Source organism: Ixodes scapularis, unplaced genomic scaffold (genome assembly GCF_016920785.2).
Source record: "Ixodes scapularis isolate PalLabHiFi unplaced genomic scaffold, ASM1692078v2 PGA_scaffold4__175_contigs__length_147842914, whole genome shotgun sequence".
Taxonomy (NCBI): Eukaryota; Metazoa; Arthropoda; class Arachnida; order Ixodida; family Ixodidae; genus Ixodes; species Ixodes scapularis.
In genome coordinates this window covers 21,654,721-21,671,417 of record NW_024609879.1, presented here as the reverse complement: position 1 = coordinate 21,671,417, position 16,697 = coordinate 21,654,721, and the positions used below count along the sequence as shown (strand labels likewise).

Sequence of the window (16,697 nt, the reverse complement as noted above, 5' to 3'; positions counted from 1 at the left end):
TTTTATTTTACGGAAGGAAGAAAATGATATGTTGTAAATACCTTTCGTAGCCTGATAGATTTCGTTTCTTTTTGCTCTCCTTTTGCTTTATTTTATGAAGGGAGAAATGTTGTAATTGAGTTTATGAATCGCCACCAGGGTACCCCTTTTCCTTTAATCGCCCTTGTGCGCGTGAATAAAGGAGAAGTGTAGCAGCGTTCGTCGGGGCTGGACGTGTCCTTTTTCCTTCGGCGTGTCCGCTTGGCCGCGGGCCGCCGCTGCCCTCCACGCCATCGTCGTCGTACCGTAAGCCTTCCTGCGCATATATCCTAATGCAGTATAGCCCCTCAAACACTACACTTTGCTTTACCTTAGTTCGGAGCGCAGGCAACGCTATGGGCTGATGAAGCCACAGAAGCATCGCCAAGAGCGCGTGGTTAAGCTGTTCGTTCTCTTTTTGTGCCTAGGCGGTCGGGCTAAACTACACTCTAAGAAAAAATGGAGGAAAAAAGTAGCAACGGCGCGTCTTCCTCCCTTCAACCGACGCGCCCCCAAGCGGACACGACAAAAGGGGAGGAACGAAACGTTTTTCTCCTTCTCCAGGCAGACCGGAGAAAGCTTTCGCCCTCCCGATTCATCTTCTTTCGGTTTCGTTTTTCGAGCAGGTCGCGCACGTTGTTTAATAAATGGCTGTTGAGTTGATTGAGCCTCAGCGGCAGCGAAGGCCGTCTGTAATTCCGTCTTCTAGTCTAAACGTGCAGAACATTTCGGTTGCATGGACGTTTTTATCACTAATTTTATCACACGAGCAGGCGAAGCCGCTAGAAACAGCGAAGTTCCGGAGCAGTGCCAGCAGTGCCACGTACACTGGGGGATAGCCGTCTCCGGATTGCGGGACTCGCGCGGCACGGAACCACGGAACTACAGCACTACAGTCACTACAGTAGCGAAACCACGCGGAACTGTGTCGACGTTTTCGACGTTATGGAAACCGCAGGAACTGCGTCCAAGACAGGCAGGTTTTGCTGCCGGCTGCCTGGGTGCCTTCCCCCCCTGAGCTCGGTTCTGTTTTCCGATGCCGAGTGCAACCGGCGTTCAACGTGGTTCTGTGTTTGTGCTTATCAGCAACATAGCTGCAGCATCGTGATGGCAGTGTTGTGAACAGAACACTGGAATTATCGCCGATGTGACCGTGTGTTCGCGTAACAGTGGTGTAACAAGAAGATGAGATCGTAAACTGTTGGGCATTGATGCCGCTGGACGGGCCGTGATCGGAAGGGGCGGGGCGTCGCAGATTGACATTCCGCTTTACATTAAAAGGTTTAATGACACTTGAAGGATTACGTGCAATCGATCAACGTGCGGATAGTCATGTTGGAACGCTGGTCTGAACAGTAGAAGCTCCTATCGTACAGTGGCCAATGTGACTGTCGGAATTGTCTCGTCCCCGAGAGCGATTGAGCTCTGGGGCAAGGACAGAACAGTACGAAATCGTGACGGAAAGTACGTATATTTACAGCCTGGAATTTCGGCATTAAAAAACAATAGCAGGTAAAACCGAAAAAAAAAAGCTACCCTTTATTTTGCTGTTTAAATATACTACGGTTCCTGGAGAAACTGCCCTCCGTGGCGCGCTGGGATGAGCGCTAGAAGTTTTCGGGCTCGCCGCGGCGTAGCTCCGTACACTTAACACCTGCCGCAAGTCGCGGCTTTGACTGCATTCAAGTTGATCGAAAAACGATTTCTCAGTCCGTGAAGCATCACTTCCAGCTGAGTGAATATCCGCTCTACAGAGATTAAGTCAAGACGGCAATTGCAGCTTTGCGCGAACAGCACAAATAGAAAAACCAATAGAAATACAGGCTACGACGTGCCGTGTGGGGAAACAAACCCATGGCTTCGAACTCCATTGGAGCGGCTTGATTTATTGGCTTTCAAATAATTACGGCACGATCGAGCGTTTACTTTTTAATAAGAGATTCATCCCCTGAGCCATTCAAAATACTCTCAGAGGTATGACATTGCTGGGAAAATATCAACGTGCTAGGAATATTTTTTATTGCTTAGGGAGTCACCGAAAAGTTCCGTACGTTCAAAACGACCAGTATAAAAGACGGAAACGCAGAGGACAGGTGTAGTGTTCGGGTTAGTGTGGTGTTCAGGTTGTATTGATATTTGTGTGTACCGTGTATGTGCTCAATGTAAGTTCACCTGATGTTGTAATAAGCGTAATATATGTACTGTAGAGGATCTCCAAGCGCAGTAGTAGTTGAGAAAAGCAAATTATTTTTTGTACAACAGGAATTTGGCGGTACCTAGCGCCACCTAGCCTAGCTACTTGCAATTACTCTGCTTGACCCCGCCGTCTGGTGGCTAGCGATTTAACCTTCTTTCACGCTACGCGATAAACAGCGGCTTCGAGTTCGTTCTTTCGAGAGCGGCTTTTGGTTTCGCGGATTGAGTTTGCCCTTCTCCGTGATGTGCGGTTGACGAAGGAATTGTGACTCGAGGAACACCAAAGGTAAGACGCAAAGTGCAGGAAGTAACTGGGTGTCAATTGTTTCCGTTTAACATCGCAGTGCTGTCGACGATAAGACTGAGTAACTGCTTTCGAAACGCAAGTTTCTGTACCTGTGGGGGGAATCTGGCTTCGGAAATAAACACAGTTTGCGGAAAGCTCGTGTTACGCTTTCATTTGCTGCTGCTCTCGTCCCGTACAAGAGACGTAGCGTCCTCGCCAAGCCTTATTGGGCTCGATTTGCTCGATTCGGGGCCGCCATATTGAGATGCAGGCGACGGAGGAACTTTGCTCCCCTGCTTCAGGGACGAAAGTTTCTCCCTTTCTAAAGGAACATAGGTTACAAGACCGTTCCTCCCCTAAGGGAGGACTATCCATACCCTTTTTTCTAAGAGTGTAGAGCCACTAAATAAGCTACGCTTCATGCACATCTTGGTGGTTAAAATGATGGTTGTCAGTTATCTGAAACTTTATCTGAAATCACAGGAAACGCTTTTACGTCCTCCACAAATGTTTAAACAGTTCGAGAAAAAGCAAAGCAATATTACGTGAGCTACCTGACACCGAATGCTGAGGAAGTCGCACTTTTGAATCATGACGATCGGCAGTTGCGTTTATTTGTTACTAACCAACAAGATGGCGGCGCCCACAACAATATCGGGGGGAAAAGTGCCGATACTCTAAGCGTAGCTCATTTGGTTTACCTCACATGCTAAACCTCAAGCCCCTCTATCCTGGGAAAAGTGACGCCATTCATTGTTGTAGAAATGCTCGAGGCACCTGCCGCGCGCCACTTCTGGGAAATTCATGGCGTCTTAAAGGGATACTACAACAAAATTTCGGCGCTCATTTTTTGGTCTATATGTGTTCAAAAAAGCAGCATCACATCGAACATACCAATATCTTGTTAAAAAAGTCACGAAAAGAAATTTTAAAACGAATTAAACGATTAGCAAAGAGCACCTGGTGGATGTCGCTAACGCCTCGCTTGTAATGCCCGTCTGAACCTTGACAGCTAGTGACGGAGGTTGTCTCGCCTTCGGCCACGACGAGAGAAGAGGGGAAGGAGGAACTCCCCTCTTCCCGAGAATGCCTTTTATGTGTCGCAGAAGTCGCTATTGTCCCCCTACAAGATTACAGAAGATTAACCCGTCACTCGAAATTCGTACAAAAGCAGCCACTTCGGTGGCTGGAACGACTAGGCCATTATCTCGACGTCAGCCTCGCCGTAGCTTTGCTCGTCTTGAGACGACCTACGTCACGATTGCGTTGGATGTCACGTGGTCTCCGCTGGGCCTTCTCTGAGCGCTTGCCAGAGTGGGCCGTTTATAACGAAAAATACAGCCACCAGGCTCAAAATACAAACGTGCGATTGTCATTTACGGATATTGTGGATCATATTCAACCTATTTTTGAACACGACGGGAATATTTCAAATTTCGTTGAAGTATCCCTTTAAATCTAGCTTTGTGCTGCGCTGTGCCGCCATGATCTTCCCAAGAGCTGCACGTTGCACCTGCCTCGTGCATCGACGAAGCTTGCGCTACTTTTGAAACATGCTAAACCAAGTGCGGTGGGGGATCGTTAACCGAGTGTGTTGTGGCACCGCAGACCAGAGCACGTGGAGAAATGCTCGAGCGCGAGCTCCGTTCAGGGCACGGAGCTCACGCTACAGAACCTGTAGGGACTATACTTCGTTTCAGCTTCGGTGCAGACGCAGCCAAAGCTACAAGCGCGAGCTCCGGGCTTTCAGCATCCCTGCCAAGCACGCGCGCTCGTGCAGTGCAAGCACGGTTCTGTGCCACATGCTCGCGCTTGTAGCATCGGCTGCGTCTGGACCGAAGCTGAAACGAAGTATAGATCCCCTCGAGTCCGTTTGCGCTGGTCTTTCATGTAACCTCAAATGTGCCAGTACACGAGGCCCGTCTCTCGAGCAGCCCTTGGAGGCAAATGGCGGCGCAGCACTAAAATGACGGGCCCCTGAAAGAGATTGGCGGTGGAGCACCCACTCGTGGCACGTGTCTTGCGCGTTTCCACAACAATGGTTGGCGGTACTTGTAAAATAAACGCTTTTATCAAGGGGCTTTAGCAGGGACCCTGGGTTCAGTCGCCTATCTGCATCCTACCGTCGTGCGATCGTGTACCACATATACTGCGTAATGCACGTTAAAGACACCGAGCTAACAGTTGTACAGCACTTTTTTATAATCTTCAACGGGTAACAATGTCGCCGTACGAAACTCCTGCTCTCTGAAAAACTAACAACTAATTCTGAATGCTCCGTTACATTGCACTTTAATGTGTGTTCGCGTGTTCGTGTTCTTTTTTTTATATCTTTGATTATGCGGTTCTTACTTATGAAACAAACTGTAGTTGTCGGACTTCTGAAAAATATTATATAACTAAGAAAATGGCACGTGAAAGCAAAAGAAACAAAACATACACATAGGCGCACTTAATAAAAATAATTGAAATAATAGAATTGATTATAATTGTGTTTTCAGAGGTTTGAGCGCACCAAAAGCTATAAAAGCAAGCTCGATGCGTTGGATGGTGCGCTTGTACACTGGAAGTGTAGTTCAGGGTAGTATGCTCGCACTTGTATGTTCCCCTTCGCTCGCACGATGAAATCAAATACTCTACTGGTAATGTATTTAGTGAAACAAAGCTACCTTCTGCATATGTGCAATGCCCTCAGTTTTCGCGTGATTACACGGACGCTTGTTTATCATTATTGTTTTTGTTTCCCACTGCGATTTATTTCGTGCTTTTTTGTGTGATACATGCCTTAGATACCAAGGTAACCCAGGAGCATTCTATTTCGCGGATTGTAAGAAAAGCCTATGCAACTAGACACGCGTGCCACAATCAATACAAAATATTCTATAAGCTACACATGGTGACCGCTGGCCTGAGTAAACGTTGTTTGTCAAGAACAATTGTGATTGTATGAAATCACGTGGGAAAAACTCGTTCTAAGCACACGACCGTTAGCATGCAGTGAATACTCATAAATTCGCGCCGAGATGATTTGTAGCTGTCAGCGGGTGGAGTTTTTCTATCAACCCAGAGTTAGAATATTTCCATCTATCTGTTGTAAGCAAACCGGAGACAATTTACACCAAATCTTAGGGTAATAAAGTACTATGAACATTCAAACATTACTGCCTGAGCAGTATATGCGTGGAAGCTTTAGCTTTTGATGCACGCTTAACTTTCGATACGCTCAACGCTAGTGTAAAATGTAGCGCTGTTTCAGTCTTAATCAGCGTATCATGTGTATGCTTACACTGCATTTTATGCAACGCCATACTCTACCCGTTTGAATCTTTTTCACTTATGCACATCACTACTTGCGCGCATAAATCACCAAATTAAGACTGGTGCAGGATGTCACAAAAAACATTTACAGTTTTTTTTTTACCGCAAAATAAGCTACGCATTGCCTAACGCTCATTCACTGCCCAAAGGTAGTGCTAGGTCACAACCAGATGCCAGAGTTTTATTCCGAACGGACACCTTATTCAAAAGTTATAAGTGATTTTCTGAAAATTTTCAATGGGAAAATGGAGCCCGTTTTTGCCCGTTTTCGGTTTCTGGTGCCATAGAGCCTCATGTATTCGAAAACTACGTCGGCCGCCATTTTCCCATTGAACTTTTCAGAAAATCACTTATTTTTTTAATAAGGTATGGGATCGTGCTTAAACTTTGACATCTGGTTGTGGCCTCTAGCGCTACCTCTGGGCGGAGAATGAGCATCTGGCGATGCCTAATTTATTCTTGCGGTAAAAAAAAAGATCCTGTAATTTTTTTTTGTGACTAACTGTACATTGCTTAAACTCTGTGCAAACGCTATCCACAGACCCAGAATCTTTGCCTGGCCAGTCCTGCATTTATCACTGGATTCGTATTAAAATTAATTTTTATAATTTATTGCTATGAATGAATTATTAACCTCGGAATTTTTTTTATTATGACTCCCGCACCAGTCCTACTTTGGGTTTACCAATCTCAACATCTAAACCTGAGTGTCATTTTTTTGTGTTTTCCAGCCTCGTGGTTTTGGTCAAACTAAACACCCAGCTACCTAAATGAGACACCTGACCGATAGTTCATTTGTTTTGGTATTTTAGGTAGTTAATTCCTCAAGCTAGAATTTTGGAAACCCATGTCTATCACGTCATAACGTTTTCCTGGAAACCCACAAAGAGCCAAACATGCACGACAAAAGGGCCGGCCCGTCTTATTGCCGCCCGCAGAGCCGGGAAAGCAACGATCGGTCACGGACTTCTAGAAGATTGGCGTCCATTCCTGCACCAGACTTAACTTTCGCCCTGCTTTCTTGTTCTTGAAAGTGCCAGTTCATCCTCGCCCCGAGCATGTGACACTCGAACCTTCTTTGCCGAACTTTCGAGATAGTGACGCACTGTAGATAAGCAGGTGCCCGCGACATTGTCGAGTCAGTCTCGCTCTCGCTCTCTATTACGCTGCCGAATCGCCGCCTGGTTTCTGCTGCCTCGACGCTCTTTCTATACTTTTTTTTGTTTAATTTATTTTTATTTTTCAGTTCACTGTTCGTCCTCTCGTCACCTTCATTCGTGACAATATAAATCTGATCACATTGAAATATGTGTAATTGGCCTCTAAGATCTCTGATAACGGCGCACGAGCAATTTTGTATTTTTCAACACGTTGGTGGCTTTGTTATGCATGTGTCTCGCCATTTGGCTGAGGAAAATTTTCGCATTTTGTTCTGCCCACATTTGCTGGAGGCGTGAGCTCGGAGCGTAGGCAACTGGCCCCCTTGCACGAGAACTGGCGCAGCAGTGCGCGTTCCAAAAAAAGCTCGTGCAGAGAAGAACAAGCCAGGGACCAGGGATGTCAAATTCAGGATATAGAAAAATAGCCCACTGTATCGAAGCGCCACCACGCACGATTTCTTGCATTGATGTACAAGCCTGGAAGGCGACCCCACCGCCATCTATTGGTTCAGAATCACTAACCAACGGTGGGGTTGCACCTTAAAGTGGCCAAGCTGTCCAGACACTGGCCAACCGTCGGCCGATCGAAATTCACTTTCTGGTGCTGCTTGGGTTATCATTATCCACCCCGAAGCAGGGGATTGCACCCCCTGCTCCACCTGGCACTTCGACCCCTCGGGGTCGAGGTCAACTCCTTCGCACTTTTGCTTCTAGAGAAAGACTTGGGAGTTGCCGAAGCAGTCGACCTCTAAGGGTCAGCTGCCAGCAGTAAAAGACAACCCCATGCACAAAAGTGGACTCAGGTCCGATGAGGATGCTCCCCTCTCATGATCAAAATCCTCTTTTGTCGCCATTGCCCCCACTCGGAGGCAGAGCGATCTCCCTGAAAAAAGAGCACCCCACGTGTAAAGATAGATCGTAAACCATAACAAACCTTTCATTTAAGATACTTTACGTAGAATATATATTTTATTTTTCTAAATGGTAATAATTATAATATCATGTAGTTGAATTGGCGCGGTCTTTCTTATCGTATTGATGAAATGAATATATTTCTCGATGAGCTTCGACATGTGCCATATGCCTACAGGAATGTTTGGAGGTGGGCTAGTCGGTGATGCATTGTAAACATAGAAATAAAACAGCGCAAACAAACACAAGGACAAGTAGAAGGAGGGACACAGACACAGCGCTGACTCACGACTTACTTTCTTTCTCATCTTTTTAAAACATTTCAACATAAGAAAACAAGAAATGATGGCATATGACAGAGAGGATATCCTACATGCTGGATTCTTCTTCTTTTATTTTTCATTTCTTGTTTTCTTATGTTGAAACGTTTTAAAAAGATGAGAAAGAAAGTAAGTCGTGAGTCAGCGCTGTGTCTGTGTCCCTCCTTCTACTTGTCCTTGTGTTTGTTTGCGCTGTTTTATTTCTATGTTTACAATGCCTACAGGAGACTCATCTTGGGGACACACACGCAAGGTTCTACGCCGCCATAGCATTTAGAAAGGACCGTGCATCTTATAACAACTCGTCTGGTGGAGTTCCTGCGGTTGTGCAGAGTGGCATTGCCAGTGCTCCAGTTCCTCTCACAACTTTACTAGAAGCAGCGGTATTTAGTATTCTTCTTGACCGCCTTATTACGCTTGTTTCACTTTACCTGGCACTAAATATTCTCACGAATGTCGAGGTGCCAAACACAAAATAACTGAAAAAACTGAAGCGTTTCATGGGGCGAACTTGTGCCCAAAAATAAAAAGGAAACAGAAGATAACAGCAGAGCGTCCCGGGCGTCGAAGTCGGCGTAACAGCACAGCCGAACGCTGGGGCGAGACTGACCCCAGTTGGCTACGCGGAGTCCCCTATGTATACGCGTGGGCTTCTGGAACAATCGGCGTAGAAGGTTCGGCGTGTAGAGCACTCAGACCTCGAACAATCAACAAGGTTCTCGAATTTGCCAGAAATCTAAATTCAAAGAATAAATAAAAGACGCGCCGTTCTCAGAAATCGAACCCTGGGCTTCCGCACGAAAGTCAAGCGCGGTAACCACTCGGCCACGCACGCACTTGCTCGCCGACGCGTGTGGCAATATTCCACTCCATTTACACGACCTGCAGAGACTCGCGGCCTTGCTTCCGCATTCTTTTTTAACCTTGGAGGATTTTAACACTCGCCACCCCATGTGAGGTAGTGCTCGCCAAGATCCCCGCTTTGGTGTCATTGAATGATTTTTATTTTTGCTATCCTTTGTCTTTTAAATGAACAAGAGCCTACATATTTAGTGCACCTCATAATACTTTTACTTCCCTCGATGTGTATATTTCATCCTCAACCTTACTTTCCTTTTTTGTTTGAAGAATTTAGATAATCCTTTTGGGAGTGGCCATTTTTCTGTTATTATAGAAAGTACAATAGCACCCCCTTCAATTGGAACACGCATCCCAAGGTGAAAATTAGACAAAGCGGACCGTGCTCTCACCGCATTGGAAGCAGTGGTTGACCCAACGTAACTTTCAACTATGACTCCTGAAAATGCCACGCTCTATGTTACTGACCATATCATAAATGCGGCATCGGTCTTCATTCCATAAACATCTTAAAATACCCCCGAGCGCTGCAAGTGTTAGTCGACCAAAGACTGTACCAAAAATCACACAGCATCGTCAATGCAAAAAACTCCTCCAAAAACCCATAGGAGCGGCGGCGAACCCGACAGTGGCGCCTCTGGCAGACTCGAAGACTACGGAAGCAGACGATGCATTAAAGAAGTATAGGCTCCGTGACGTCGTCGAGCTTTGCGAGCCCCGTTTTGTCACCCCCACAGCTGAAACAATTAATTACGGTCAGTCCGCTTGAAAAGCGGAATCCACTGATCGCAACTGCAACGACAATCAAATAACCACCCGGCATAAACATAGAAAGAGCAGTTCGTTTAGTGGTCTCAAAGGCCACTCAGGGGATCACACGCTGTTGGAAGCGCATCTAAGATGCGGAAAAAAGGCGTTTAGCTATTTGAACTACGTCGTAAGAAATTACTGTTGGTACGCTACAAACTGAGTTGTGACAGTTTCTAACCGGAATACACTCTAAAAAAAGGGTTTATACTTACACCCTTTGTCCCATATAAGACACCCCAAAACTTCAGTTCGGCGTACAGCGCACTGACGTCGATCTGACGGTACTAACTTTCACAGGAGGCTTGATAGCCGTGTGGTACAACTTATTAAAATAGTTAATGTACGTGTTACTGACTACAAAAAATAAATAATCGGGGTTTCCTTGGCCTTACTGCAAAACCTCAGCATTTTTTTCTCTGGTCTTTGATACGTACTTTAGCTACGGAATGAGTTATACCGCTCCGTTTTCGAGCCCCTCGTAAGATTCGATGCCGTCTGTTCCACTATATATACATATAGTGCGCTGTACGTCGAACTGTAGTGTTGGGGTGCATTATCTGGGACAGAAGTGTGTGAGGTGACACCCTTTTTTCTTTTCTTGGAGTGTAGGTGACCATTGAAACGTGCGCCAGCAATATGTCAAGATTACCAGAGAAAGCGCACCAGCCGTTGCAGCCTCACAAAAGCAATCCGGAAAATTACCGTACAAACACTTTCCGAACTTTGCAGGAAATATGGACGAAAATAACGAAGGAACACAAGACGAAAAAAGAGATGAAACACACTGTTCTGAACAACGACTAATAAAACAAAGTTAGCAGATGATACAAAGAAACAAATCACTCAGCAAAGAGACTCCTTCACTGGCGACAATCGCTGCGCAGATGGTGGTCGCCGTAGGTGTTGAGTGAACAACAAACAACGCGGAAGCAACATGAGAAAACTAAACGAAAAAGAATGCATCTTAAATATTTTTCCCAGCTGCAAGCAAATAAACATGTTTGTTTATTTGCTTTCGCTGAAAGCAAATAAACTTCTTTGTTAATTCGCTTTCGCGGCGTTGCTAGGAACTAAAAACAAAACAGGGGAGTGCAATAACGTAGCCTCACACTGCCCAGTAAATAGAAGTCGCACGCTGCAATCTGATACGTGCAAGCAGTGTGTGACCTTTGTTGCTTCCGCATTTCTTTCCCCCGTGACTTTGGCAGGTTTTTCGTTTGCTCGTTTGACCAAGCAGTTCAAAAGTACCTTCAAGTACCTGTTCACGTACTTGCCCAGGCAATCTTTGTACACCATGCCTTTGTTTCGAGTGACGATCAGCGACCTCAAATCCGCCTTCAGCTCAACTCTTGTCTGGTGCATTATGTCCGTGAAATGTGTGTAAAAGCACGTCTGATGTTACAGGCTAGGTGACGAGCTAAGTCGGAAAGTGGTGTCATTTTCGCATGCGAATACTTCTCGGTCTTCAACAGAATCTCTTTCGAGATGTTCCGTGTTTATGATTGCAGTTGGACTTTGCAAGCATGATGACAGATCTGACTGACTGCCCACACGGCTACATAAGATTTGGTGTTCAGTTGTGCATCTGCTCTGTCGTCCGTGAAGTTCTCCGTGATCTCCGCGGAGTTGTCATAATCGTCGATTGAGGCGTCAGTGCCGATTTTGAAGCCAGACTTTGATAGCTCTTCCAGTTTGATTTGAATGCTGCAGTAACTTAATTACTCATGTATGTTCGGTCTTCGGGAAGCAGAACAAGGATTTTTCCCCACATCTCAAAGAACTTTATTTTGCAATGGTAGGCAACACATGGCATGCCTGCCATCTCCAAGTATGCGCTGAAGTATGCCCGAAGGCGGTCAGTTGTTCATCAAATTATGACCCATAGCCGATGTGCCCGCGTACACAAACAAAATTCAAATAGAAATGTATAACGAGCTTACACATTTGAATATATTTAATAAATATCAAAAAGGACATATGAAGATTTCGGATTAGAAACTCAGTCGAAGGCGAAAATAGGTGGTTATCGCAGGCAACAGTGGAAGAAAAAACAACAACAACAAGGTTGCCGACAGCCCTCAAAATGTCTCGGCATAGCGTAGCAGACGAACCAGCGGTGGCAAGAGCCTAAGCGAAGGAAAGAGAGTAAACAGTAAGCCAAACAAGGCAAAGCAAGATCGCGATGGTTCCAAAGTCAAGCAAACAAAAGAGAAAAATAACATAAAAGTAGGAGGAAAAGAGACCGTGCCAGCGTAGCGTCGCCTCAAATGTAAAAAAAGAAAGTGGACTTTCAAAAATGGACGGAGTTGAAAGACGGTCCAACGGGTGTCGGCCTTTATCACAGAAGACGCAGAAGACGCTAGTCGTCTCGGCGCTAACAATCGAAATTTGTGCACCGTATAAAACGTGACCCAAATCGCCTTTATTTCCGCTACGACGCCCTCCTCTTTTTTTTCTTCTTTTGAACGCGCGATAAGTCTGCATTTTTTTAAACTCTGCTTTTATTAATTTCTGCAATAGCGTCAAATTTGCATGTGCACAATCGACTTCTTTCATAGCATACTGACGTCGCAGAAACATACGTGGTTCGAAATTGCCTTTTGCTTCTTTATCTGGAGGCGATCTTAACAGGATTAGCCAGCTCGCCTATTCGACAAAACGGTTATAAGCAAGACATTCATAAGAAATGCGAATTGCAACAACAAAACGAATTGAATGATACGAACAGCAAAATCGAAACGTAGCTTTGTTCTAAAATTTTTGCTGATTCCCTTTTAACAAATAAAACAGCGCGAAGGTACATTCTTGTTTTGTCTGGGTTACATAAGTTGTGATAGTGTGTTTTCTTTAGGAGAGTCCCGAAATTGACCCCTGATAGCTCTAACATCATTCCCACTTGAAAACAATGTCCTTCACCCATGAGGTGGCACCTTTTTTTTTAACCTTCAAAGCAGCGAATGCCCATGATAATTGTTTTGTTCTTTTCAGTGGTCATCTCGCACAGAGATAGGCAAAACCATTCCGTTGTGGGGAATTCTTCTGCTAGCGGAGACTCTGAACTCGCCAGGGGCGCTGCAATCACTTTTCGCCCGCTTTCCATGGGAGGTGCTGTGGTAGTATTTACCTGATTGTACCGGTCGTACCGGGTAACAAGCAACACTACGTGTAGAACGTTTTGAAAATTGGGTTGTGTGGTATGTTTATACAGCCTAGAACTTGGTCTGCCTCACAGGGGCGACGAGTCTCCCAGCTGTAGATGAGCAATTTAGCCAGTGCAGTACAACCGCTAGCCTGGGGTCTTTAACGTGCACCACGCAGTAGTGATACACGACCGCACGCCGGTACGATGCTCATCCAGATCGAAACGGGCAGGGGTGGGGATTGAACCCAGGATCCCTGGGTTCTGCAGCGCGAGCTTTCGCTCCACGTGCTCCGAGCTGGTGTACGCTAGCCCACTCGGCCACCGATCCCCCATAGAACGTTTTGAGATCCCCTGGGCGCTGTGTCCTCTTCTTCTTTTGTCCCCCCTACTTGCCCCATTTATTCGGACTTACAAAACAATATTATTACATCTCTTCTTCCCACGCAAAAATCATTCGCCAAATTTTTTTGGTTTTCTTATGGTCCGTCCGGACCGGGTCTTTGGGATGTTTTGTTCTGTAGGAGGAACACTGAATTCTGGTGTGCTTGCTTCAGGATGTGTTTGGTCGGTTGGTTTGTGTTTGGTTGGAACCAGGTGATGTGTATTCTGGCTGAGATATCCTGACCTTGTCCTGATAGTGTAGGATCGAGGTTCTGGTCTCTTGCCCGTTTTTGTTCCAGTTGCTTTACTGTCTCTTACCCATACCTCGCTGCCGATATCTAACTCCTGTTTTCGGCACACTCCGTGTCTCTTGTCGTAGTTATCCGCTTGCTTACTTTTTTCTTCTCGATCCTTCTTCCGGAACTCCTCATGGTTGGGCAGTCTTGGCAAGAGTGTAGAAGCCAATACTGGCAGTGTGGTTCGCAACTGCCTTCCCATCAGAAGCTGTGCCGGACTGTATCCAGAAGGTCCTGGTGTTGTTCTGTAGACCAGTAATCCAAGCTCGGGATCTTCAGACTTCTTGATGATGTCTTTGGCTATCTTGACCATTCTTTCAGCTTCCCCGTTACTTTGCGGATAACGTGGACTGCTTGTAACGTGCTCGATCTTGTAATCCTTACAGAAGCCTTCGAATGGCTTGGAGCTGAATTGTGGACCGTTGTCTTACCGCAGAACCTCAGGTATTCCGTGACGTGAAAATCGAGCCTTGAGATGTGATATGACTGCTTCTGAAGTGGTTTGTCTCAGTCTGGTTATTTCCACGTACCTCGAGTAGTAGTCTACGACGAGCAGGTATTGGGCTCCTTTCAACTCGAACAAATCGGTCCCAACTCGTTGCCATGGTCTCTCTGGTAGCTCAGACGCGATCATCGGCTGTGTTTTTGGTACCCGCTCGTGTGCGCAGCTGAGACAGTTTGTGACAACATCAGCCATCTGAGAGCTTAGTCCTGGCCACCAAACTGACATCTTGGCTCGTTGCCGGCATCTCGAGATACCCTGATGGCCATCGTGCAGTCGGTGCAAGACTTGCTTCCTCATTTGACTTGGTATCACAAGGCGGTTGCCTCTCACGAGTAGGTTTTCTTGTACCGTGAGGTTGTGTCTTTCTTGGAAATATGGGGTGATCTCGATTGGCACTTGCTGCTTGCTAGTTGGCTACCCTTTTTCACAGTACTCCCTCACTTTAGTACAAACGGGTTCGTCCTCTTGCATCTTCTTTACCTCGATCAGGTACTCCCGGGATGCAGGGACTGACTGAAGGACGACTTGAACAAAAGCCTCGGTTTCTTCTTCCATATTGTCTGGAGGTTCAAAAGGTGACCTTGACAGGGCATCGGCCGTCCAGAGTTCTTTTCCAGGCACGTGTGAGATTGTGTAGCAGAATCTAATCAGCCGCAGTTTGAATCGCTGAACTCTGGCAGGAATCGCATCTGTTTGGATGTGAAACTGCGTTCCTAGCGGGAACTTCTCGAGTCGTTCACATGCCCATGTCACGGCGTACGCTTCTTTCTCAATCTGTGCGTATTTTGTTTCTGTGGTACTCAGTCCTTTCGAAGCGAAGGCTACTGGTCTAGTGTTTCCGTTCTTGTCCTTTTGTAGTAGCACTGCCCCCAAACCGTAAGACGAAGCATCTGCTGAAACGATAATTTCTTGTTGCGGATCATACCGTGTTAGGGCTGTTGCCTCCTGGATGTCCTTCTTCACTGCATTGAATGCTGTTTTCTGTGCAGTGTCCCACGTCCACTCGCTTGCCTTCTTGAGAAGGTCACGCAGAGGCTTCAATTTTTCCGAAAGATGGGGGATGAAGCGTCCTACCTGGTTTGCCATTCCGATGAATTGTCTCACCTCGGTCACTGTCGTTGGCGCTGGCATATTGGAGATGGCTGTGACCCTTTGTGGGTCTGGCTTGATCCCTTCCTGGCTGACGATGTGTCCCAAGAACTTTATGAACTTTTGCTTGAACTCGCATTTGTCGTTGAGTCGGACACCTGCTGCTTTCAACCTCTTAAGGACTTCCTCTAGCCTCTCATCATGCTCTTTCTCGTTGGCACCAGTGATTAGGATGTCGTCCATATGGCATAGGACTCCTGGGATTCCTTCCAGGATTTCGTTCATCCTTCGTTGAAAATACTCTGGGGCGGAAGAAATTCCAAACGGCAATCGTTGAAAACAAAATCTGCCAAAAGGTGTGATAAAGGTGGTCATAGTTTGTGACTCTTCTGCCAACCGAATTTGCCAAAATCCGGACTTGGCGTCTAGTTTTGTGTATAGTGATGTGCGTGACAACCGTCCCAGTGTTTCTTCGATAGAGGGCAAAACTAGCTTTTCGCGTTCTATGTTCCTGTTGAGGTGCGTCTAATCCGCGCAGATCCGTACTTCTCCGTTCGGCTTGGGCACAACAACCATTGCAGAACACCATGGTGTAGGCTCTTCAACTTTCCTTATGATTCGATCTTTCTGCATGCTTGCCAGCTGCTCTTGTACTTTCGTCACCAGTGCCAGGGGTACACGCCGTGATGTGTGGACGGAGACTGGCGTGGCGTCTTTCGAGAGTTGGATTTTGTACTCTCCTGCCATTTCTCCGAGACCTTGAAACAACTCAGGGTATTGTTCATGGTACCTCTTGGCTGTTTGGCCCGAGACTGTGCACAGAAGTTGGATCAGCTCCAATTCGCTGCTGGCTTTTCTTCCCAAAAGGGCTCTTCCAGGCCGTTCACTACGTAGATCACGTGCTGTATAGACTTATTGTTATGTTGTATTGTCGCTTGAAACTTGCCCAACACTTCGAATTGCTGCCTGTTCGCACCGTAGAGCTTGGCAGCTGTCTCCTCAAGGGTCACCTTGCTTGGGACAGTGTTAGGAGGCATGGCACTGACGTCTGCACCAGAGTCTATCTTGAACGTAGCAGGCGTTCCGTTGACTCGCAGTTTGACTTTCCACGCACTTCCTTCAGCTGCGTGGATGCTTCCAATCATCCAGTTTGGCGCTTCATTTGGGTCCTGTAGAGTCACCTCTTTTAGAGTGCTCTTGCCCTCATTCCTAAGCTTCTTAAAGCAAACTTGTTGCCAGTGACCTTTTTTTCCGCAGTTGCGACAGATTGATCCCGCTGCGGGGCACTTGGGCTTTTCGTGTGCACTGCTACCACATCTTCCACACGTCTGTGTTCTAGCCGCATTATTTTCAGCGTTTTTCGGCGTGTATTCTCGCCGCTTTGCGCCTTTCTCTTTTGCTGACAT

The 16,697-nt window shown here is 46.4% G+C and overlaps 1 protein-coding gene across 1 annotated transcript; it reads right to left on the bottom strand.

Annotated features, from left to right (window-relative positions):
* Window positions 1-16,121: 16,121 nt before the first annotated feature.
* On the bottom strand, window positions 16,122-16,697 carry LOC120843984. The gene has a single exon (XM_040215522.1). It carries the CDS (start codon window positions 16,695-16,697, stop codon window positions 16,122-16,124), a length of 576 nt encoding a protein of 191 aa, XP_040071456.1.

What these genes read in the sequence shown, in the direction of transcription:
- LOC120843984 (XM_040215522.1), bottom strand. Translation starts at nt 16,697, where the DNA reads ATGTCAGCAAAAGAGAAAGGCGCAAAGCGGCGAGAATACACGCCGAAA.